This window comes from Lytechinus pictus, unplaced genomic scaffold (genome assembly GCF_037042905.1).
Source record: "Lytechinus pictus isolate F3 Inbred unplaced genomic scaffold, Lp3.0 scaffold_19, whole genome shotgun sequence".
Taxonomy (NCBI): Eukaryota; Metazoa; Echinodermata; class Echinoidea; order Temnopleuroida; family Toxopneustidae; genus Lytechinus; species Lytechinus pictus.
In genome coordinates this window covers 18,557,152-18,575,827 of record NW_026974140.1, presented here as the reverse complement: position 1 = coordinate 18,575,827, position 18,676 = coordinate 18,557,152, and the positions used below count along the sequence as shown (strand labels likewise).

At 33.0% G+C, this 18,676-nt stretch overlaps 1 protein-coding gene across 1 annotated transcript; it reads left to right on the top strand.

Annotated features, from left to right (window-relative positions):
• Nucleotides 1-382: 382 nt before the first annotated feature.
• On the top strand, nucleotides 383-17,471 carry LOC129260750 (cysteine-rich hydrophobic domain-containing protein 2-like). Its single transcript, XM_054898711.2, has 5 exons — nucleotides 383-547; nucleotides 8,443-8,497; nucleotides 9,038-9,193; nucleotides 11,232-11,348; nucleotides 12,070-17,471. The coding sequence occupies exons 1-5, from the start codon at nucleotides 426-428 to the stop codon at nucleotides 12,118-12,120; spliced, it is 501 nt and encodes a 166-aa protein (XP_054754686.1). The 5' UTR covers nucleotides 383-425; the 3' UTR covers nucleotides 12,121-17,471.
• The last annotated feature ends 1,205 nt before the right edge of the window (nucleotides 17,472-18,676 follow it).

Below are 18,676 nucleotides of genomic sequence, written 5' to 3'. Positions count from 1 at the left end.
AACAGCATAAATAATTTCTGATTGAGTCCTATTCGAGTAAATGATATAATAGTACCCAAAACTGAACTATTTGAATTTTTTAATAATTTCAAGTAGGAAAAAGAAGAAAATAAAGAAAATACATAAATGTAAAAGAAATAATGAGAATGACAGCAAAGTTTTTATTTAAAAAATCATAATTATGATGGAACTAAAACATGACAAATCGTAGAAAAACGAAAGAAGGGTGACGATGGAATGGAATAATAATAACGTGGGAATATTCTTAGGATTGTTTACAAACAAAGCGCGTGTAGCGCGCGCACCGACAATAAGGGTAAATGAACTTTTTTCAGAAAACTTTTGCTGACGTCACAATGTGCAGTACGTAATAAACGTATTAGTCGCACAACGCAGCTCGATATCACCACTGTTGCAGGTTCAGCATGGCCGACTTTGATATGATCACGTATGAAGATGATGAAGAAAATGGCGTTTATCCGGATGATGCAGCATTAAATATGGTACCCGATCCAATTTTCATAAGAGGAACAGGACACATAACTATGTGAGTCATTATTCTTGTCTTTGAAACGCATGTCAATGTCAGAATGTGTCTTTTATTTCGTTGTTATTTTTCATGTTCGTCCATGTCATTGTCTCCGTACACGGACCCCCTCTGTATAGTCACAGTGCAGCTTTCTCTCCGGCCTCGCAATGCGTCCAGCAAATTACATCTCTCGTCATGCTGGTACCGGTATTTTGTAATTGTATTGCAAATATGACTAGCTAGGTTTGTCAATTTGTATGTGTGCATGCACAATCGTGACAGTTTTTGTGGCATGGTGACCGAAAAAATGTTAAGTGACTGCGTTCTTTTAATATTTGTTTGTAAATACTATATAGTCACGTATTGTATTACCGGACACTATTGTGATTCCGGACGCGCATATAAATGCGTTCGAAAACAATTTCGTACCGTAAGACTTCCGCAATTCATTTTCACAGATCAATACATAGAACAAGATTGCAAAAACAAGGCGAAAAAAATCAAATTTCTACCTTATTTATCTCTAAAATGACAGAAAACGCTTAAAATATCATATAACATAGTTTTGCATTAACAACTGAATGAATTGATATATTTTCTAACGGAAATACGGGCCTGATTTGCCGAATTTCAATCTCGTCGGCTCCTTCGATCGAATGATGAGGTGAGGTGTATTGTGGGTGATCGTCGACGGCTAGTTCTCAATGTAGGCCTACCGTGCGCGAGGTTTACCGTGAGTAGAGCCGTCGACGATCGGCTGCGCATCGATAGAACTTGATGAGCGTCACGATACGAACGAGCACTGGAAAGTGCCATGAAACATGCAGCTAACCAAAAAATAAAAAAATAAATTAAGTTATCAAACACGAATTTATTACCAACATCTGCTCAGATTCGATATAAAAAAAGCAAACAAAAAGTTAGAATTTATTCATGATATGATATAAGAAGAAAAAAATCACAGAAATTTATTCTTACATCATTATAATCAAGGATATCTTTACCCGTCCGGCGCGCGTCCGGAATCATGATGTAATTTGTCGCGCACGAAAATAATTGTTTTTCGTGGAGGGGTATGCGGCAAGTGCGATGCAAAGAAAATGGTTGGTAAATATAAAATAATTTTATCATATTAATAATTTTCATAATATTTGGAATAGCAAGTGCGAATTTTTCTTGATTGTATTTCCTCTAGTTGTCATTTTTAAAGCACTGAAATAAAGGTGTCCGGCAATAGGATACACTGCCATACCCAGTTGTTGTGTGTCCGGACAGGTTGTGTGTCCGGACGATCAATTTTAGAAAGTCATTTGGAAAAAATTACAAGCGAAGTTTCATCAAATTTTAGTACAAAATTTTAGAAAATATTATAGAGAACAAAATAGAAGATGATTACAACTATTGAATTCATATTTTTAGTGTAATCTTAAGACAATAAAGAAGGCTTCAAAAATATAAAGTGTCCGGACACCCGATCCCCCATCCTACTACTAGTAAAGTAGTAATGTAAATTTTTAGTACAAAATGTAGGAAATATTATAGAGAACAAAATCGAAGATGATTACAACTATTGAATTCATTTTTTTAGGGTAATCCAAAGACAAAAAAGAAGGCTTCAAAAATATAAAGTGTCCGGACACCCGATCCCCCATCCTACTAGATCTGTCTTCTTACTTAGTTTTCTTACATATGTCATTGTCAGACTCTTACTACTTTATGATGGGGGGACCTAAAGCTACGCACTTTGTTTCCAAATGATAAAAACTATGCCAATTGTAATATTTGAACAATTATTTTTCACTAATTTGTAATAAATATTCTAAATATCCTTAACCAAGAAGAAAATATCACAAAACTCACTAATACGAAAATCCCGCCGTGTTTTCCGAACACCTCTTAATTTCGCCGCCCGATGTAGAAGGGGTCCTAAAGCTACGCACTCAATTTATTATGCAAAGAAATAGTATTTCCTGTGCCTCAATTTCTAAAATATGTCCGTATTATTATAGGAAAATATGAAATCAAAGTGAATATAACTCCGAAATTCCAAACATTTGCTGGTTTTCTCTGCATTCAAGGATTTATTGCAGCCTCTGTAGAAAAATTGAATAGGGATCGTTCGTCACAGCTTCACACACAGAGCTAGAGTGCGCATTTATTTTGCCATTGGAATTGCATGCGCGATGAGTGGTGCGTAGCTTTAGGACCCGCGTAGCTTTAGGACCCCCAACCATACTAGTGTTATGTTTTTGTTTTTAATGTCTTTTTTAAAGTTTGATGGTCAGTTGAATGAATTCAAGGCGCTAATAATTATAGTAAAGTCAAAAAGGGGCCTAAGCTTTCGATCCTAGCAGAATCTTCGTCGGAGGCAAAATGACAAACATATAAAGTGGAACAACCATAATATAGACCACAAACAAGCTACAGCAACACCAGAAACAAGGAGACAAAAGGGGCATTAGTGAGTAGAGAAGACCAATCAGGTTAGTGAAGGGGATGAAAGAAAAGGAGTAGGCAGACACAAAGGGAAGTTAGTGTAAGTAGGGCCAAGAGGGATTAAGATAATGAGGCAGGCAACATCAAACAGGATCTGGAACAAAACAGTGATAGAGGGATGAATAACTAGAGAATTAGTGAGAGGTGGGTCAAACAGGTTACAAAGAAAGGCTTAATAAACTGGTGCATAAGAGTGGGGGGAAAAAAAGAAGAAAAAGAATGGGGAACAACTGATAATGTGCAAAAGACATATAAGTATATATGATAAAGCATAAAACAAACTAAGAGAAGAAGGTAAGTGTAAATATGTATCTATAAGTGATATGTATATAAATATATCCAAAAAAGAAATGTATATGAAAAAATATATAAATATATACACATATGGTGTAACCGATATGGTAATCCGCTAGGTGTGACGGGAAAAAACATAAGACTATATAGTAGGAAAGAAAAAAAAAAAAAATCTGTATATGTGAAAAAGAGGAAGCAAATTGCCTAAAAAGGTAAAAGCAAATATAGAAGAGAGGGGGTGTATTATGAAGAAACCATAGTATACATGTAAATAAGCAAATGTGGTAAATCTAAAAGAGGTGAGTGGAGAAAAAACAAATATATATATATATATATACATGTATAATAATTATTATATTATAATTATAGTAATACACTTTCACACCTGCTGACTTTGAGCAAATTTTCCCACGGCCCACTACCGCACTAGTAACTCACTAACTGTTCAAAAATATAGCAAGAAGAAAGGAATAACTGTCGTTTCTAGGGATTTATTTAACAATTTCTGACATTTTCAGTATCAGGCAGTCAGGCAAGATTGTTCGCAGATGACTGCATACTCTATCGAGCAACATCCAACCCCTCCGATGAAGAATCACTACAAAAAGACTTGGATAATTTGGTCACATGGGGAAACAAATGGGGGATGAAATTCAACGCATCCAAATGCACTGTCATGAGGATCTCCAGAAAGCGAGTACCAGGACATACCAATTACTCACTCCTTGGTCAACAACTTCAGGAAGTAAATAGCCATCAATACCTAGGAATACATATAGAAAACAACCTAAAATGGGATAAGCAGTCACAACAGGCAACCGCCAAAGGGATGAGGGCTTTAAACTTCATCAGAAGGAACTTCTATCACTGCTCTAAAACAGTGAAGGAACGTCTATACCACACACTTGTTAGACCCCACCTGGAATATGCTTCGATAGCATGGCACCCAGGCACAGTCAAGAACACCAAATTGCTGGAAATGGTTCAGAGACGAGCCGCCCGGTTCGTCACAGGGAACTACACACGGGGATCCAGCGTTACAAACATAATGACAACACTTGGCTGGACGTCTCTCGAAGAAAGGAGACGAAATCACCGAATCATCAACTTATATAAGATCATCCATGGAGAAACTCAACTTGACTTTTAAAAATAAATATTTTCCACATTTGTATACATAAAAAGATGTCAAAGACACCAGTACATAGAAAACTTACATAATACATCAGGATACAAAGCAGAAAAATGAACAAAACAAAAAAAATAGTAATATATATGTCTAGAATGTGGGGGAGCAACAAAGGTCAAATACCTATCGAGGTTGCTCCCAGGGTCATATGGTTAAAAAAGATAGATATAAACAAAGACAAAAACAAAAATAAAAACAATCGGCATTGTAAGTTGTAAATGTGAATCTGTTCAGAATCAATAATTGATAATTACGTTTAAATGATGCAAGTGTGTTACAAGCTTTCAAGTTGTATGGTACACCGTTCCAACATTTAGGTCCTGAATATTTTATAGTTGTATGAGAAAAGTTATATCTAAATAAAGGGAGACGCATACTACATGTAATAGATGAACTAGTTTCATATCTGTGAGTCAAGTTGTCAGATAAAAATATATCATTGAAAGTGTCAGGTAGAGATTTTTTTAAGTATAGAAACATAAAACTTGCTGTTTGGATTTCACATATTTCTGTTACTCTCAAAATTCTATATTGATAAAAAAGAGGAGCAGTTGGTGAAAGAGGATGAGTATTACTTATAATTCTGATTGCACGTTTTTAGAGTATAATTATTCTTTTGGTCAAATATTTGGCACAATGGCCCCATACAATGTTACAGTAAGTAATATAAGGCAATACCATAGTATTATATAAAGTTAACAGTATTTGTTTTGGTATAAATTGTTTAAGATGATACATTGCACCAATCGATTTTGACATTTTACAGCAAGTATCATTAACATGTTCTTTCCAATTTAATTTATCATCTATGACTAAACCTAAAAATGTAGTCTGTATTACTTTCTTGAGTTTGTAATTATGCATATATACTTCCAATTCATTAACTTCAACAGTCTTATTCTTAGGCTTAAAAATCATATAACAAGTCTTATCAAGATTTATCATTAACTTATTGCACAAGAACCATTTATGTATATTAGACAACTCGGAATCAAGAATTCTACTGATTTCTCTACTATTTTTGCCAGATATAAAAAAATTAGTATCATCAGCGAAAATTATTGAAAACAGATGATGTGAGACAGAATGAAGATCATTGATAAATAATATAAAGAGAAAGGGCCCGAGGACAGAACCTTGCGGAACGCCTATATTAATATTTAATAAATTTGAATTAAAACCATCAATATTTGTGTATTGTTTTTGATTGCTTAAATAACTATAGAACCATTTCAAACATGTACCTCGGATTCCATAACATTGCAATTTTTGTAATAAAATTTGGTGGTTAATACAAGCGAAAGCTTTGGAAAGACTTAAAAATATGCCTATAAGAAATTCTTTTTTTTCAAAAGCTTCCGATATTTTATTTGTGAATTCTAAAAATGCCATATGTGTAGAAAATCCTAGTCTGAAATCAAATTGACGTTGATATAATATATTAACACTAACACAGGGATAATGCAATGGGACCGTAATGAAAAATCAGAACGGAAAATGTAGCGAGTCAGGCAGACAAAAATCGATGAAAAGTTCTATAAAATAACGATGATGATCATATTTACACTAGAAATGACCCCGATGACTTGAGTGTCCGAATTTTTAAAGCAGCATACTGAAGATGATCAGAAGTAAGTAAAAATGTAGCATATTCGACAATAAATCTCGGAATCCCGCAAGCGACGATGTTAGCCAAGTATAAAAACTCTGCATGACAATATGCCACAAGAAAATTAAGAAGATCCCATGATGAACTGTATGACGTCACTTCAAAGTTCATCACAACTACCCAACTGGCTAATTCCTTCTTCCCTGAAGCAATCTCCCACTGGAATAGTCTCACAGCCGATACGGTATCCAAAAGCACTGACATACTTAAATTAAAACTAAACATGCAAAACCTGCAACAAAACAAAACAGAGTTATAATAAGTACTCCCACTCTCATCAGCCCTGAGTTACCCTTCCTGGTGGAGGACTTCAGGGAATGGAACTACAAGGTACAAGTCTCTCAGTCACAGTTTAAGGTCAATATGACCACCGCTTTTCCTTTGTGATCGGGAGCGGCTGTATTTCAGCTTCATCATCCATGAAAGACAAAGTACAGCTAGTCCACCAGGTTGCTATCATCGCACTTGTCGTGCAGGAGTATGTAAAGTGCTGCGAGAGATCTATTCTACGTGCATTCTCAGTCAGTCATCGCGTCGCTTGGAGTCGCCGTAAATTTTATTTAGGCCTAGACTGAAGTTAGCGACCAAAATCACATGAACTTGCAGTGAACGAAAGAGTGAGCTGCCGCAGTCAGATCTTTGTTGCTAAATTCAGTCCATATCAACTCTATGCCGAGGCCAGGCAGGCCAAGTGAAGCGATGTCTGACTGCTCTGAATGAGAATCTGACAATGCCCTCTAGTGTAGATCGAGCCAAAATACAGCTGTTTTCGATCACAATATATGTAAAATCGGTGGGTGGGCATATTGACCTTGAAAAATGATTGAGAGACTTACTATGACATTTGCGAAGAATTAGTGGTTGGTAAATTCTCTCGAAGTCGGCTGGTGCGAAACTGCATTAGCGCCGAATTAAATTTCAATGAATTCGGTCGGTAAAATATGTTATACACTCTACTATATTTTTCCTACCAAACATCTGACATAGGCAGGAAGGAAATGTCAGCCAGACATTCATGTAAGGTCTACTAAAACAAATGGAAGATCTCTTTGGGAAAATATTGTGAATCAACACTATAACTTATTATACCTAGTGTAGGAGGGTTAAGGTATGGTTCTAAGGTATCTCAGAAGGGGGTGCTGTAGGCTTTCTGACCTGAAGGGAATTCACTTTTATTTATAAATTGTAATGAGAAAACAGTTATTTCAATTGAATTGAATTATTGGCTATTATCTACCCAACTAGATGTTTAAAACAAACGTCCATCCAAAATTTTTAATCAGCACTTTTTATGGCATATTAAAAAGCAGATCGCACGATTGCAACACCACTGGAAGATGATGCTCTACAGCAATGTCCGGATGAGTATCTGAGTAATTCCTGAATAAATTGACTATATGATGATGTCCCTATTTTCGCTCCTATTATATTGTTCATCAATGCCACCTTTTCATTAATCTCTTATTTCTTCTTCATTTTCCTTGTGAATTGATCTGTTTTAGCATTGAATATCATTACAATGATTTTTTTTTGATGTCATACTATACACCAATGCCCCTTTTTCTCACAATCTTTGTCCCTTTTTTCACCCTCAATCCCCCTGGTGCTATAGAATGAAAGAGAGCACATATACACCAGCACTTGACATTCCTCTCTTTGCTTTGTGATGCTAAAGGCATACAGCCAATTAAAATCATACGCTGTTACCAAGAACGAGGAGAACACATTTTGATGGGCAATGTCAGATTCTGACATGCCACTTAAATGGATGGATTCCACTCTCTTCCATTTGACACTTTAACCAGCTAACAAGGGGAGGGGATTGGCAGCCCCCATGTCACTGCCCCTTCACCCTTATCACAAATAAGTGAAATTAATTCAGGAAGTTAATGAATAGTGTCAGATGATTTTTCACACATTATTCAAGATTGAAAATTGATGTTCTATCTAGTTTCAGGTCAATTTTCATTTTACTAAAAATTATGGGATATGAATGTTTTAGGTTTTGTATAATGTGAAAGCATATTATGTTTTAGGTGCGGCTGCAAATTTCATTTAATTGCAATACTGCATACTTGTGTGTCAACATGTTCTTGTTTCTTGAACTTATTGTTAGAGGAATAATACACCTACTATATCATTGTGTATTTTAGATTGTGATGTAATGAATAATTAGAAATATGTTACACTTGTTATGTTTTTGTTAACATTCATTCATTAAATAAATATTTAAATATCCATTCTTGACCTTTGTTTTTCTTATAGATTTGGGTTGAGCAATAAATTTGAGACAGAGTTTCCACAAGAGCTTGCAGCAAAGGTGAGAACTTGATCTGACACAGCTCAACCAAAAGTCATAGAATCAGATTGGTTTTAATTTGTTCAGTGATATCAACGTTTTTCTTCTTCTTGACAGTTGTTAATTATTTTGTCAAGTTAATTATATATGTTGTAAGGGAACTTGAAATTGAATATTACATGAATGGTAATATGATGAAACTTTTGGCTACAAAACATACAAGTATCTTCATTCAAAACAATGCTCATGACATGTCTTAATAAAAGGGATTACTCCACACGTACTGTTTGTCTGTAATAAATAGGAGAATAGAAGAATGTACTTTCCAAATTTCTAGTATATTTAAGTTTGAATATCAATATTTGAAGCTATGTCATCCATTTACTATGAAATCATTTTCTTAAAACTTCAGTAGCAATATACTTATGTTGGTCACAAAGATATAATTTTCATGAATATAAATTATTTTGTGCTTTTAATCCTAGCTTTTACATTTTCATGAATTTGTCATATTCATGAGTACGACTTCCTGTTTTTGTTTCCTCTTTGCTCACACCATAGGTTGCTCCAGAAGAGTATAAGTGCACTATCACAAAAATGAACAGTATACTACATAAAACAATGCCTATGAACTTGAAATGGTTAATATGTGGATGTTTATGCTGTTGTTGTACATTAGGATGTTCCGTTTGGCCTGTTCTGTGGTTAACAAAAAGAGTAAGTTAAATAATGTTTATTTTGTTTATGTTTCAACTCTTCCTCTTTCCAATTTCCCTTTGGATTTCACATTCCCTCTTTGAACTACATGTACTGTAACTATTGGGATTTTGTATTTCGCTGCTGGGTTTGTTAAGTCTGTATCTCAAAATTCAAAGGAATTTAGAAGCTTCGAGAGAGGTGTTCACTGTATTTTAGAATTATGGCAAATTGGCAATGATAGTGACCACAAATTTTATGAAAGTATTCTCCTTAATCCGAGAGAGAACTCTTTCTAGGCAAAAGATGGTTGCTTCTTATGTCATGATTCCAAAATAAAGCTATCCTAAAGTTTTTAGATTTGAGATACAAGATTTCACCACCCCTGTGATGATATGTTGTCTTCCTCATATGGCCAGAAATCTTGACTAGGATTTAATATAAACTCTGCTCTTTCTCTTTTGCTGAAATTATTGGGAGCAAAAAATGTCAAAAATTTGTATAATTTGTGCTTTTCTTATGTGAATTGTGATATTTCCCTGTGCTTCAGTGGAGAAGAAATCTATTTTGGTTACTATTCCCAGACATTTATTAATGATTGGAGTGCCAAATGTGCTGATAAATTCATTATTTTCTGTGACAGATTTGTGTCATAATTGGCTATCCAATTTATACCAGAGTTTGAATTAGACCAGAGTTCAGAATAAAGGCCTATGTGTTAATCTGTAATCACCATTTTACGCTGAATGTTTTATAGCAGATTAGCAGTTATGTTTTTTAGTTTTGTGCCAGTTCATTTTGTAGTTATACATGTAATATTCACATTTATTTTGAGGTATGAATTAACCCGCGGATGACAACTATTTTAATAAGCTCTGTCCAAAGTACATGTTATGCTTGCAGATTTTCTTTATTCTGGAACAATTCCAAGATAATTTGTCTCATACATTTACCAAGTTCTTCCATCAAGCTGTTATCATTGGTATATATATATCTTTTGGATGAAACCCACAATGGAGCTTGGATAAAGTGAAATAAATAGTTTAGTGTCATCGCAAATATTTAAAGGGGAATGAAACCTTTGGAATAAGTAGGCTTGTGTCAAAACAGAAAAATCAAAGAAACAGATCAACAAAAGTTTGAGAAAAAGTGGAGGACAAACAATGAGAAAGTTATGAGCATTTGAATATTGCAATCACTAATGCTATGGAGATCCTCCCATTGGCAATGCGACAAGGATGTGTGATGTCACATGTGAACAACTTTCCCTTTGATGGACTATAAAATACCCCCAAAATGTCTCTTTTTGCTTTTTCTTATGGTGATACAAACTCTTTATCCATGATGTATTCTTTGAAAATCTGTATTACATGCCCTCCTATAGAAAGAACGTCATGATCTACCGATAGATGTGATAAAGAGGCAATTTAAGTGAAATTTATACTAAAGTAATGGGGAAACTTGTTCACAAGTGACATCACACATCTTTGTTGCATTGCCAATATGAGGATCTCCATAGCATTAGTGATCGCAATATTCAAATGCTCATAACCTTCTCAGTATTTGTCCAATTTTTCTTAAACTTTCGTTGATCTGTTTCTTTTATTTTTCTGTTTTCACACAAGCTATCTTGCTCTAAAGGTTTAATTCTCCTTTAATGTTTTCAACCACTGAAATGATTTATGGCCATGGTCGCCAGTCATACTACATCCATTATTGTTATAATTGTTGAGCATTGAGAGAACTACACAAATCAGGTACCATTCTCTTTAATAGCATTTTTTAAATTATATCTTACATAAATTAAATCCTGTTTAGTAATTGGTTCTAATAGCATCATGCAACCAATTATATTTTTAGCTATATGTCACAAACTTAAAAAACATAATTTTTGAAGTATTTGTTTAAGAAATTGGGAGTTTGATTGAAAAGTTAGAATGTTTCCAGATGTGATTATATGTAAACAACAAAATCCTGATGAAACCGTGAGAGTTATTAAGGATCATTCAGCCTTTGAAAAGTGTTGTAAAGTAAGGTAATTGTATTTTCTTTTTGACAGACGCGGCACATGATTGAGAAGTCACTAGATTGGGAAAACAGCAGATTGTACTATAAACTTGGTCTTCATTGGTCGTTATGTAAAGAGCAATGTGAATCAAGTAATATGAAAGAATACGTGAGTATACATTCTTCTAGTGATCAATGTGAGAAATTTTAGTTATAACATTTCCAATCAGATAGAGGCAGCTGTTCTTATTTATTTTCTTATCTTTCTGTGTCGTACAGGGTGCCAGTAACTTTTGAACAGTATTTTGTGATAGGATTAAATCATGAGATTTTGCCATGTAAAGGGCAATAGTTTTTTGTTATATTAAAATCAACAAAGCAAGAAGTTCCTAAATCACATTTGTTGAATCCTTGGTATAACTATGATTTTTATCTTATGATATTATACAGAGTATTACTGTACTAAACAGCTGCTCTCATACAATGTTGATCAACATTTTAACAACATTAAAAAAGAGAAAACTTTGAAAGTGTATAACTCTCTTATTCTATAAATAATGGGTTTTCGTCAAACATAAATGAACATGTTCCTATTATATTTTATTCTCTCATTTAATCCAAATTAATGCCAGGGTGAACTTTCTTCCTTAATTCAATTTTCTTTAAGTCTTTGTACATAGGATATTGTAGTTCCATTGGTTGTAATTGGTAAGTAAAACATGTAACAAATTACTTGAGTATAAGAACAATTAACATTTCAAGTGAACATTGATTGGCTTCATTCATCTATTTTCTTTCATTTTATTTCTCCCCATTTTTCTTTGTTTCTGTGGTCTTCTCCCCATTCATGTTTTTCTCTTCTTTTTTTTTCTTTACCTTTTGATTTTCAGGTACTTAAGATAGAATTTGTTCCAAGGCTGAATATACTCAAACCAGACTGACGCGATGGAGAGAAGGAACTGATTTGAAAGTAATCTTTATTTAATTGCCCTTGAAAGTTGCTGACACTAAAGATATCACTATGAAATTATGTACAGTAATTAATATGTATATATGAAATACAGGTACATAGATCATATGAAATCCACATGTGTAAATATGTCAGTATTATTTGCCAAATATGTTTCATTTGGTTGTTTGTCTGTCCTTTTTTTAGAAAAACAAATTGTTGCTGCCATAGTGTAATTTGATTTCATGATTCTAGTACATTTATTTGTCTGATGCACAATAGTCCTTGTGATACAGTATGCTTGCTATCTAATAACATGCATACTATTGAAATAGTTCATGATATAAACTAAAAGCGTATCATGTGATTGATCCTTAATTTTGCAGTCATTGTATCTTTATTATTACCTGAAGAAGGTATGTTTTAATGTGTATATGTTTGCTCATATTCAAAATTGAATTTGGATGATGAGATTGATGATATCGGGGCCCTGGAACACAAAGCTTGGTGATTGATCATAGGAATGATTTTTCACTTGATTACATTGACTATTTACATGTAATCAAGCATATAAGTCAATCGTACTGTCAGTTAATGTGTTTTGTGTAACAGACCCCAGAAAGATTGTGAGTGTGCATCACAAAGTGAACCATGCTCTACTAGTGTTTTGATGAAAGTGGATAGTATACATATATACCAGTGAATAGTAAATTACTAAATTATATTTTCCTCTACACCATATGATATCCTTTTATATCGAATACATCCCAACAACATGCAAGGTGTGTGAATGAAATACATTTGTATAAAATATTCATTAACGTAGATATATTTGTATTTCTATTGTGCAAAATATAATCACATTTCATTGATACTATAATTGAAAGTCATATTTTTACCAGCAAAAGTATGTGTACATTACATCAAAATATTATAGATTGATGGAAATCCCTTTCAAATGTATTTTATCACTGACAGATATTAGACTGTCCCCTTGCATATTTGCCTGAAATCAGTGGAGGTCTAATTTTATTACTTGTTTGATAGAATTATTCTTTGATTGGTGTATGAAACGTTTTGTTACAGCAAAGAAAGGATGCTATATCAAATATCTTTGTGATTAGATTGCATTGGTTTGGGAGAATGTGATACTTTTTTTTTTTTCAACTTCACAAAAAATGCATGAAATTGGTTGATAAATGTGATATTATTTCCGTCCCGAGCGTGTGTGATATATACTATTCTCTCTGGAAAAAATAATCAAGGGACCAATTTACCTAAACTTCATAATCATATTTGGACCTTTACCCAAATAAAAAAAAAAATTCTTCCTTCTACTTGTACACTAAAAATAGTATGCTCTGAAATATCTTTTCAGTTCAATAGTTGATGTCAAATATCTGGCCTCCATTTCATTAATAAAAAATGGTGAGAATTCTACGGCAAATTTATTGACAGCCAATCAAATCTCACCTTTTCAGAAGCTTATAACAGTTTCATCCTATTGATGTCTGACCTCAAATCACTTGGATAGAATATGACGTAAACAGCCAGAGTTGGCATTTTTTACTCCTTTACATTAAAAAAAAACCCAGATTCAAATCAAATTTATTAAAAGACAAGTCTACTTCAACAAAAAGTTGATTTGAACAAATAGAGAAAAATCCAACGAGAATAACACTGAAGATTTCATCAAAATCGGATGTAAAATAGGAAAGTTATGACATTTTAAAGTTTTGCTAAATTTCACAAAAGAGTTATATGCACATCCTGAACGGTATGCAAATGAGGGGACTGATGATGTCACTCACTATTTATTTAGTATTCTATTATATGAAATATGAAATATCTTAATTTTCTCCTCATTGGAAGGTGAAATAAGTTTTCTTCCTCCATGAACATGGGGAGTTACAATTGTTCTAACACTTTATGGTTCAGTAAAACTGGTCCTTATTGTGAAATCTGTAAAAATTGAAATATTGTATAATTCAAACAAAAGAAATAGTGAGTGGAGGACATCACCGACTCTCTCATTTATGTGTTGCCGAGTTGTGCATATAACTGTTTTGTGAAAAATAAGCGAAACTTTAAAATGTCATAACTTTCTTATTTTACATCCGATTTTGATGAAATTTTCAATGTTATTCTTGTTTGATTTTTCTGTATTGATTCAAATCAACATTTTTCTGGGGTGGACTTGACCTTTAAGTTTTATTCTTTTCCTCTACCATTACACTTGCAAGTATTGTAACTTTGCATTATAACCTTGATTGTCATTGGCTGCTGAGCCTTGTTACCATGGTAGTTAAATAATGTCAAAGTTACAACAGTTGTACGTTTCTATGAAATGTCACCTGTTTCCTTTGTCATATGAGATGTCTATTGTTCTTATACTTTGCTTCCTAACCATAATGTGATAAAAGTCACAGTGTACAGTTTCATTGTAAAATTTTACTTGAAGTTGTGTATCCCCTCATATCTCTACCTCTATGAGATAAAACATGAAGACTCTAACTGACAACAGTATACATGTATACATGCAAAAATAATACATAAACACACTTAATTACTGTATGTTATCAGATGAACATGGACGAGGGTTGCATTCAACTCAATATCCAGGTTTTTAGCACTGATTCGCTTTTTTGACACTTCAGGGAAAGAAAAAAAAAATTGAATGATGAAATTCAATTGAAATATTTCTTCCATGGTAATTGGTTTCAGACCGCAAATAGTATTTTAATTATGTTGGATTATTTTTATGAATATTTGTTTCAGCTATTGTATCTTCCCCCCTCATTTCTTCCTGATGTGAGTTGATAGAGCTACACAGCTTTCTTAAGAGTATTAAATATTCAAATGAGGAATGAAAAACACAAAATATTTCATTTTAGATCAGCTTGTTAATGAAAGTGGTAGATTCTATGCGACAAAACTCGAACAGAGAGACTTATTCTTCTGGTCTTTATATATCAAGATAAGATTCAAGAATATAAAACATCAAAATACAGTTGCAGAGTCATCTCTGCAATGCAACTTTAAAAACTGTTTCGTTGTCTCACAATCTGATAGGTTATTTTTCCTTTCAAATAAAGATGGTGAAATGTTTTGTTGTTGATCATGATGAGCAAAATGAGAATCAACCTTGTTACTCTAAAATCCAACTCACTTGCCCAGAATATTGAGATTTCCTTTCTTTTTTATAAGAAGATATTTGATTACATAGCAATAATTTTCTTGGCTAGATGGCCAGATAATGTAATATGTAATGTAATCTTAAATATCGCTCTGAGAATCTACAACTTATCCCAGAAAACTATAGCTTCCTTTAGTTTCTGATGATTCTTATAAATGATGGGCCTTTTTTCCTATCATGAGGTGGGTGGACACCTTTCTTTTAATTGAATGAATAATTGTATGAAAGTACTGATATCAAAGTTAACACAGTAGTGGTACTGTTTAATTGTTCTGAGATCTAACCAGCTATACTGTGGAATAGTAGTGCATTAAATCATGTCATTTTTATAGATCATGTATTATTCATAGAACATTGGCTAAATTTTAAGAATAGATGTTATTAATTTTTTTTTTCATTTAAGAGAAATCTTTCGGAAATCATAGAAAAATAGGTTTGTCATCTTTGAAGGTGGAACATTAACATGTACACCAAATTGTTTGTGGTTTTATTTTTACCAATATATTTCTTATGCATTGATAAAAAAGTAATGCTTTATACTCTTTTGTGATATAAGATGATATATACACATTGTTCTCATACTTTTCCAAACAGAGAAAGATTAAACTAAATAGATGTACATTATGGGTACAACAACATGAATAGATATCTAGTAAGATTATTTTCTTTATGTCAGGGTAAGATGCCTATAATTACATACAATCAAATATTCTTTACATCCAATGACGACCTGTCACCTTTATTTAATGGTCACATTGTCACCATTTACAGTTCTCTTTAACATGGTTTCTCTTGCAACCATACTTTTGCCCATAAATACCATCTGACATAAATACAAGTCTTCTTTTGTCCCAGAGTGGTCTTTATAATCTTGTTTCTCCATAATTTATTTTCTCGAGGATAATATTGGATTTGCTCAGTGTGGAGATCCTTTCAGGATAAAATGGTCAAAATGTTCCCCAGGGAATTGAATCGCTTGGTATTTAATGGCTTTGAAATTAGATCTCGTGGTCCCTATTTAAGAATAAATGTTGCAAAATGCTCCCCAGGGAGTGGAGATGGTAAAGGAATAAGATAAGTCAATACCAGCTTTGATCACGGGGGATGATATTCCTGAAAATTTGATAATAGATCTCTTGTTATGTATGTCCAAATACATGTTGAGTATAATACCAGGGTAATAATACATGATCTTTTATTGGTATTCCTTTTAAAATGCTATGCTATGCAAAAAGTACATGTATGTTCCACGTCAATCTTTTGTTGTTTTACGATGAAGCATAATGCTGTTCACTCTTTGTATAGAAAATTCTGTTCACTTTTCCTGTATTATTCGTCATTGGTGACATTTTTTATTACTTTTGATTTCAGCATGAAATGTATGTAAATTAGATATTCCATCTTTGAAAACTAAAATTTGGTATACATTTAAAAATGAAAAGGGGATATCCATTGATGTGTTATGGTCATCATACCAATGTTCTTTTTTAATATAGGTCATTCCACACTATCAATCATTCTAAATAAAAGTATTTATGTACTACATGATCGTAAACTTTAAAACAGTATTAATGATACTATAATGAAATACATTAATACCAGTTTGAGTGAATGTGAAGATACATACTATAGCAATCTGAATGATGATTAAACCTAAGTAATAATAATCACTTATGGTAGGTTTTGTACCTTTGTTACAATATCACAGTTTTCTTCATAAAATTGATACTTATTGTTTGTTTTTCCCAGACTAATGTTAAGATAATATATGTACACATGTATGGTAAACTACTTTCAAGGGTTTGTTGGTTCTTTTTTTTTCAAGAAGCATTATTTTTTTTTAATCTCTAGTTTTTCTTATTAAACCTTGATCTATCCTGGCAAACATGGTAAAACTTTCTCTCTTTTCATCTTTGGTGAGCGAATTATGATGACATTTTACATCAAAATCATGAGTATTTTTGTATGGAATCTTAATCAAATCATGTCTTATCTATTATCTCCATTTTAATTTTTAAATCTTTGTTGTCAAAAATATGAAATAGATATATAAAGTACAAAATATGAATGTAATATGGACTTGTGTTTATGTGCATCTGTTGCTTTTAATAGTGACATGAATAAACCGCAAAAACAATATTTCATAATGTCTCATAATTTTCTTTAATGTGTTTGTGGTAAAGTAAACTTACATTAACAGTTAAAAGCTACTGAAATCCTTCAATCTGATTGGCTGATAGTGTATTCTTTATAAAAGATGAGCATTTGTTATATATTCTCTTTATGAAACGGGACCCATGAAGATATAGAAGAATGGAAATGACGATGATAGTGAGAGAACTTATATGAGAGATGAAACTTGAATATTTTGGAAGGCAGGAGGAGGAGAGACCCATAAACAAGTTGTTACATAATCAACAAAATTTTCTGTGGAATGTTTCCAATCTCACACTGATGAAATTTTTCAAGAAACCAGTCTAAAGGCCAGGAGCCCCTACATATGTCGAGTATTTGTCAAAATTATTCTCCAGCTTCGCTAAGCTTAGCTATATTTTTTTATGATTATGAAATCATTTACACAAGTATTATTTTTCTTTAGTTTTGAACAGGGGCCTGTTTCATAAAGGACTTACAACCGTTGTAACTTTGCCATAATGGCAACTACCATGGTAACCTTGATTTTGATTGGCTGCTGAGCCCTGTTGCCATAATGGCGACCCGGGATGGCAACAAAGTTAACTCTATGAAATGGGGCTCCAGATCCAGCTTGTACCAATTAGAAAATTGCCTGACTGCAGGTTTTGACGTTGTTGTGGGAGGGGCCTAGTACGTCATATAATTGTAAAGTCAAGAATGTGAGAGGGGGAGATGAATGAAAAAAACACAACACATTGGCAAAAAAGAGAGAACACAGATGTAGGTATAGGAGGTATAGGCCTAACGATTTTTTTTTTTTTTTTTTTTTTAAGAGGACTTGGCATGCATAATAGGAGTCAAACAATCTGACTTATTAAAGGGGAATCCAACCCAAACAAAAACTTGTTTTTATAAGGAAAAGAAAAATCAGATAAGTTGATAGGTGAACGTTTTAACAATATTGGACAAACAACAAGAAAGTTGTGAATTTTTAAAAATTGTAAATATTGGTAATCACTATACCCATGGAGACTTCAAATTGGCCGCATATGGGATGTCATAGTGATGTAAGGCAAGGACTACTCTTCCATGTACTCCAATACACATTATGGCTAAAATGTCATTTTTTCCAAAAGTTTTATTTCAAATTATATTTTTCTTTCATGAGGACATAAAACAATATACTATCTGGGTTGTAGTTAGATTACTGCCCCAG

What these genes read in the sequence shown, in the direction of transcription:
- LOC129260750 (XM_054898711.2), top strand. Translation starts at nt 426, where the DNA reads ATGGCCGACTTTGATATGATCACGTATGAAGATGATGAAGAAAATGGC. An exon ending in GGAACAGGACACATAACTAT is followed by an intron (nt 548 to 8,442) that starts GTGAGTCATTAT and finishes TTTTTCTTATAG; the next exon opens with ATTTGGGTTGAGCAATAAAT. An exon ending in CAAGTAATATGAAAGAATAC is followed by an intron (nt 11,349 to 12,069) that starts GTGAGTATACAT and finishes TTTGATTTTCAG; the next exon opens with GTACTTAAGATAGAATTTGT.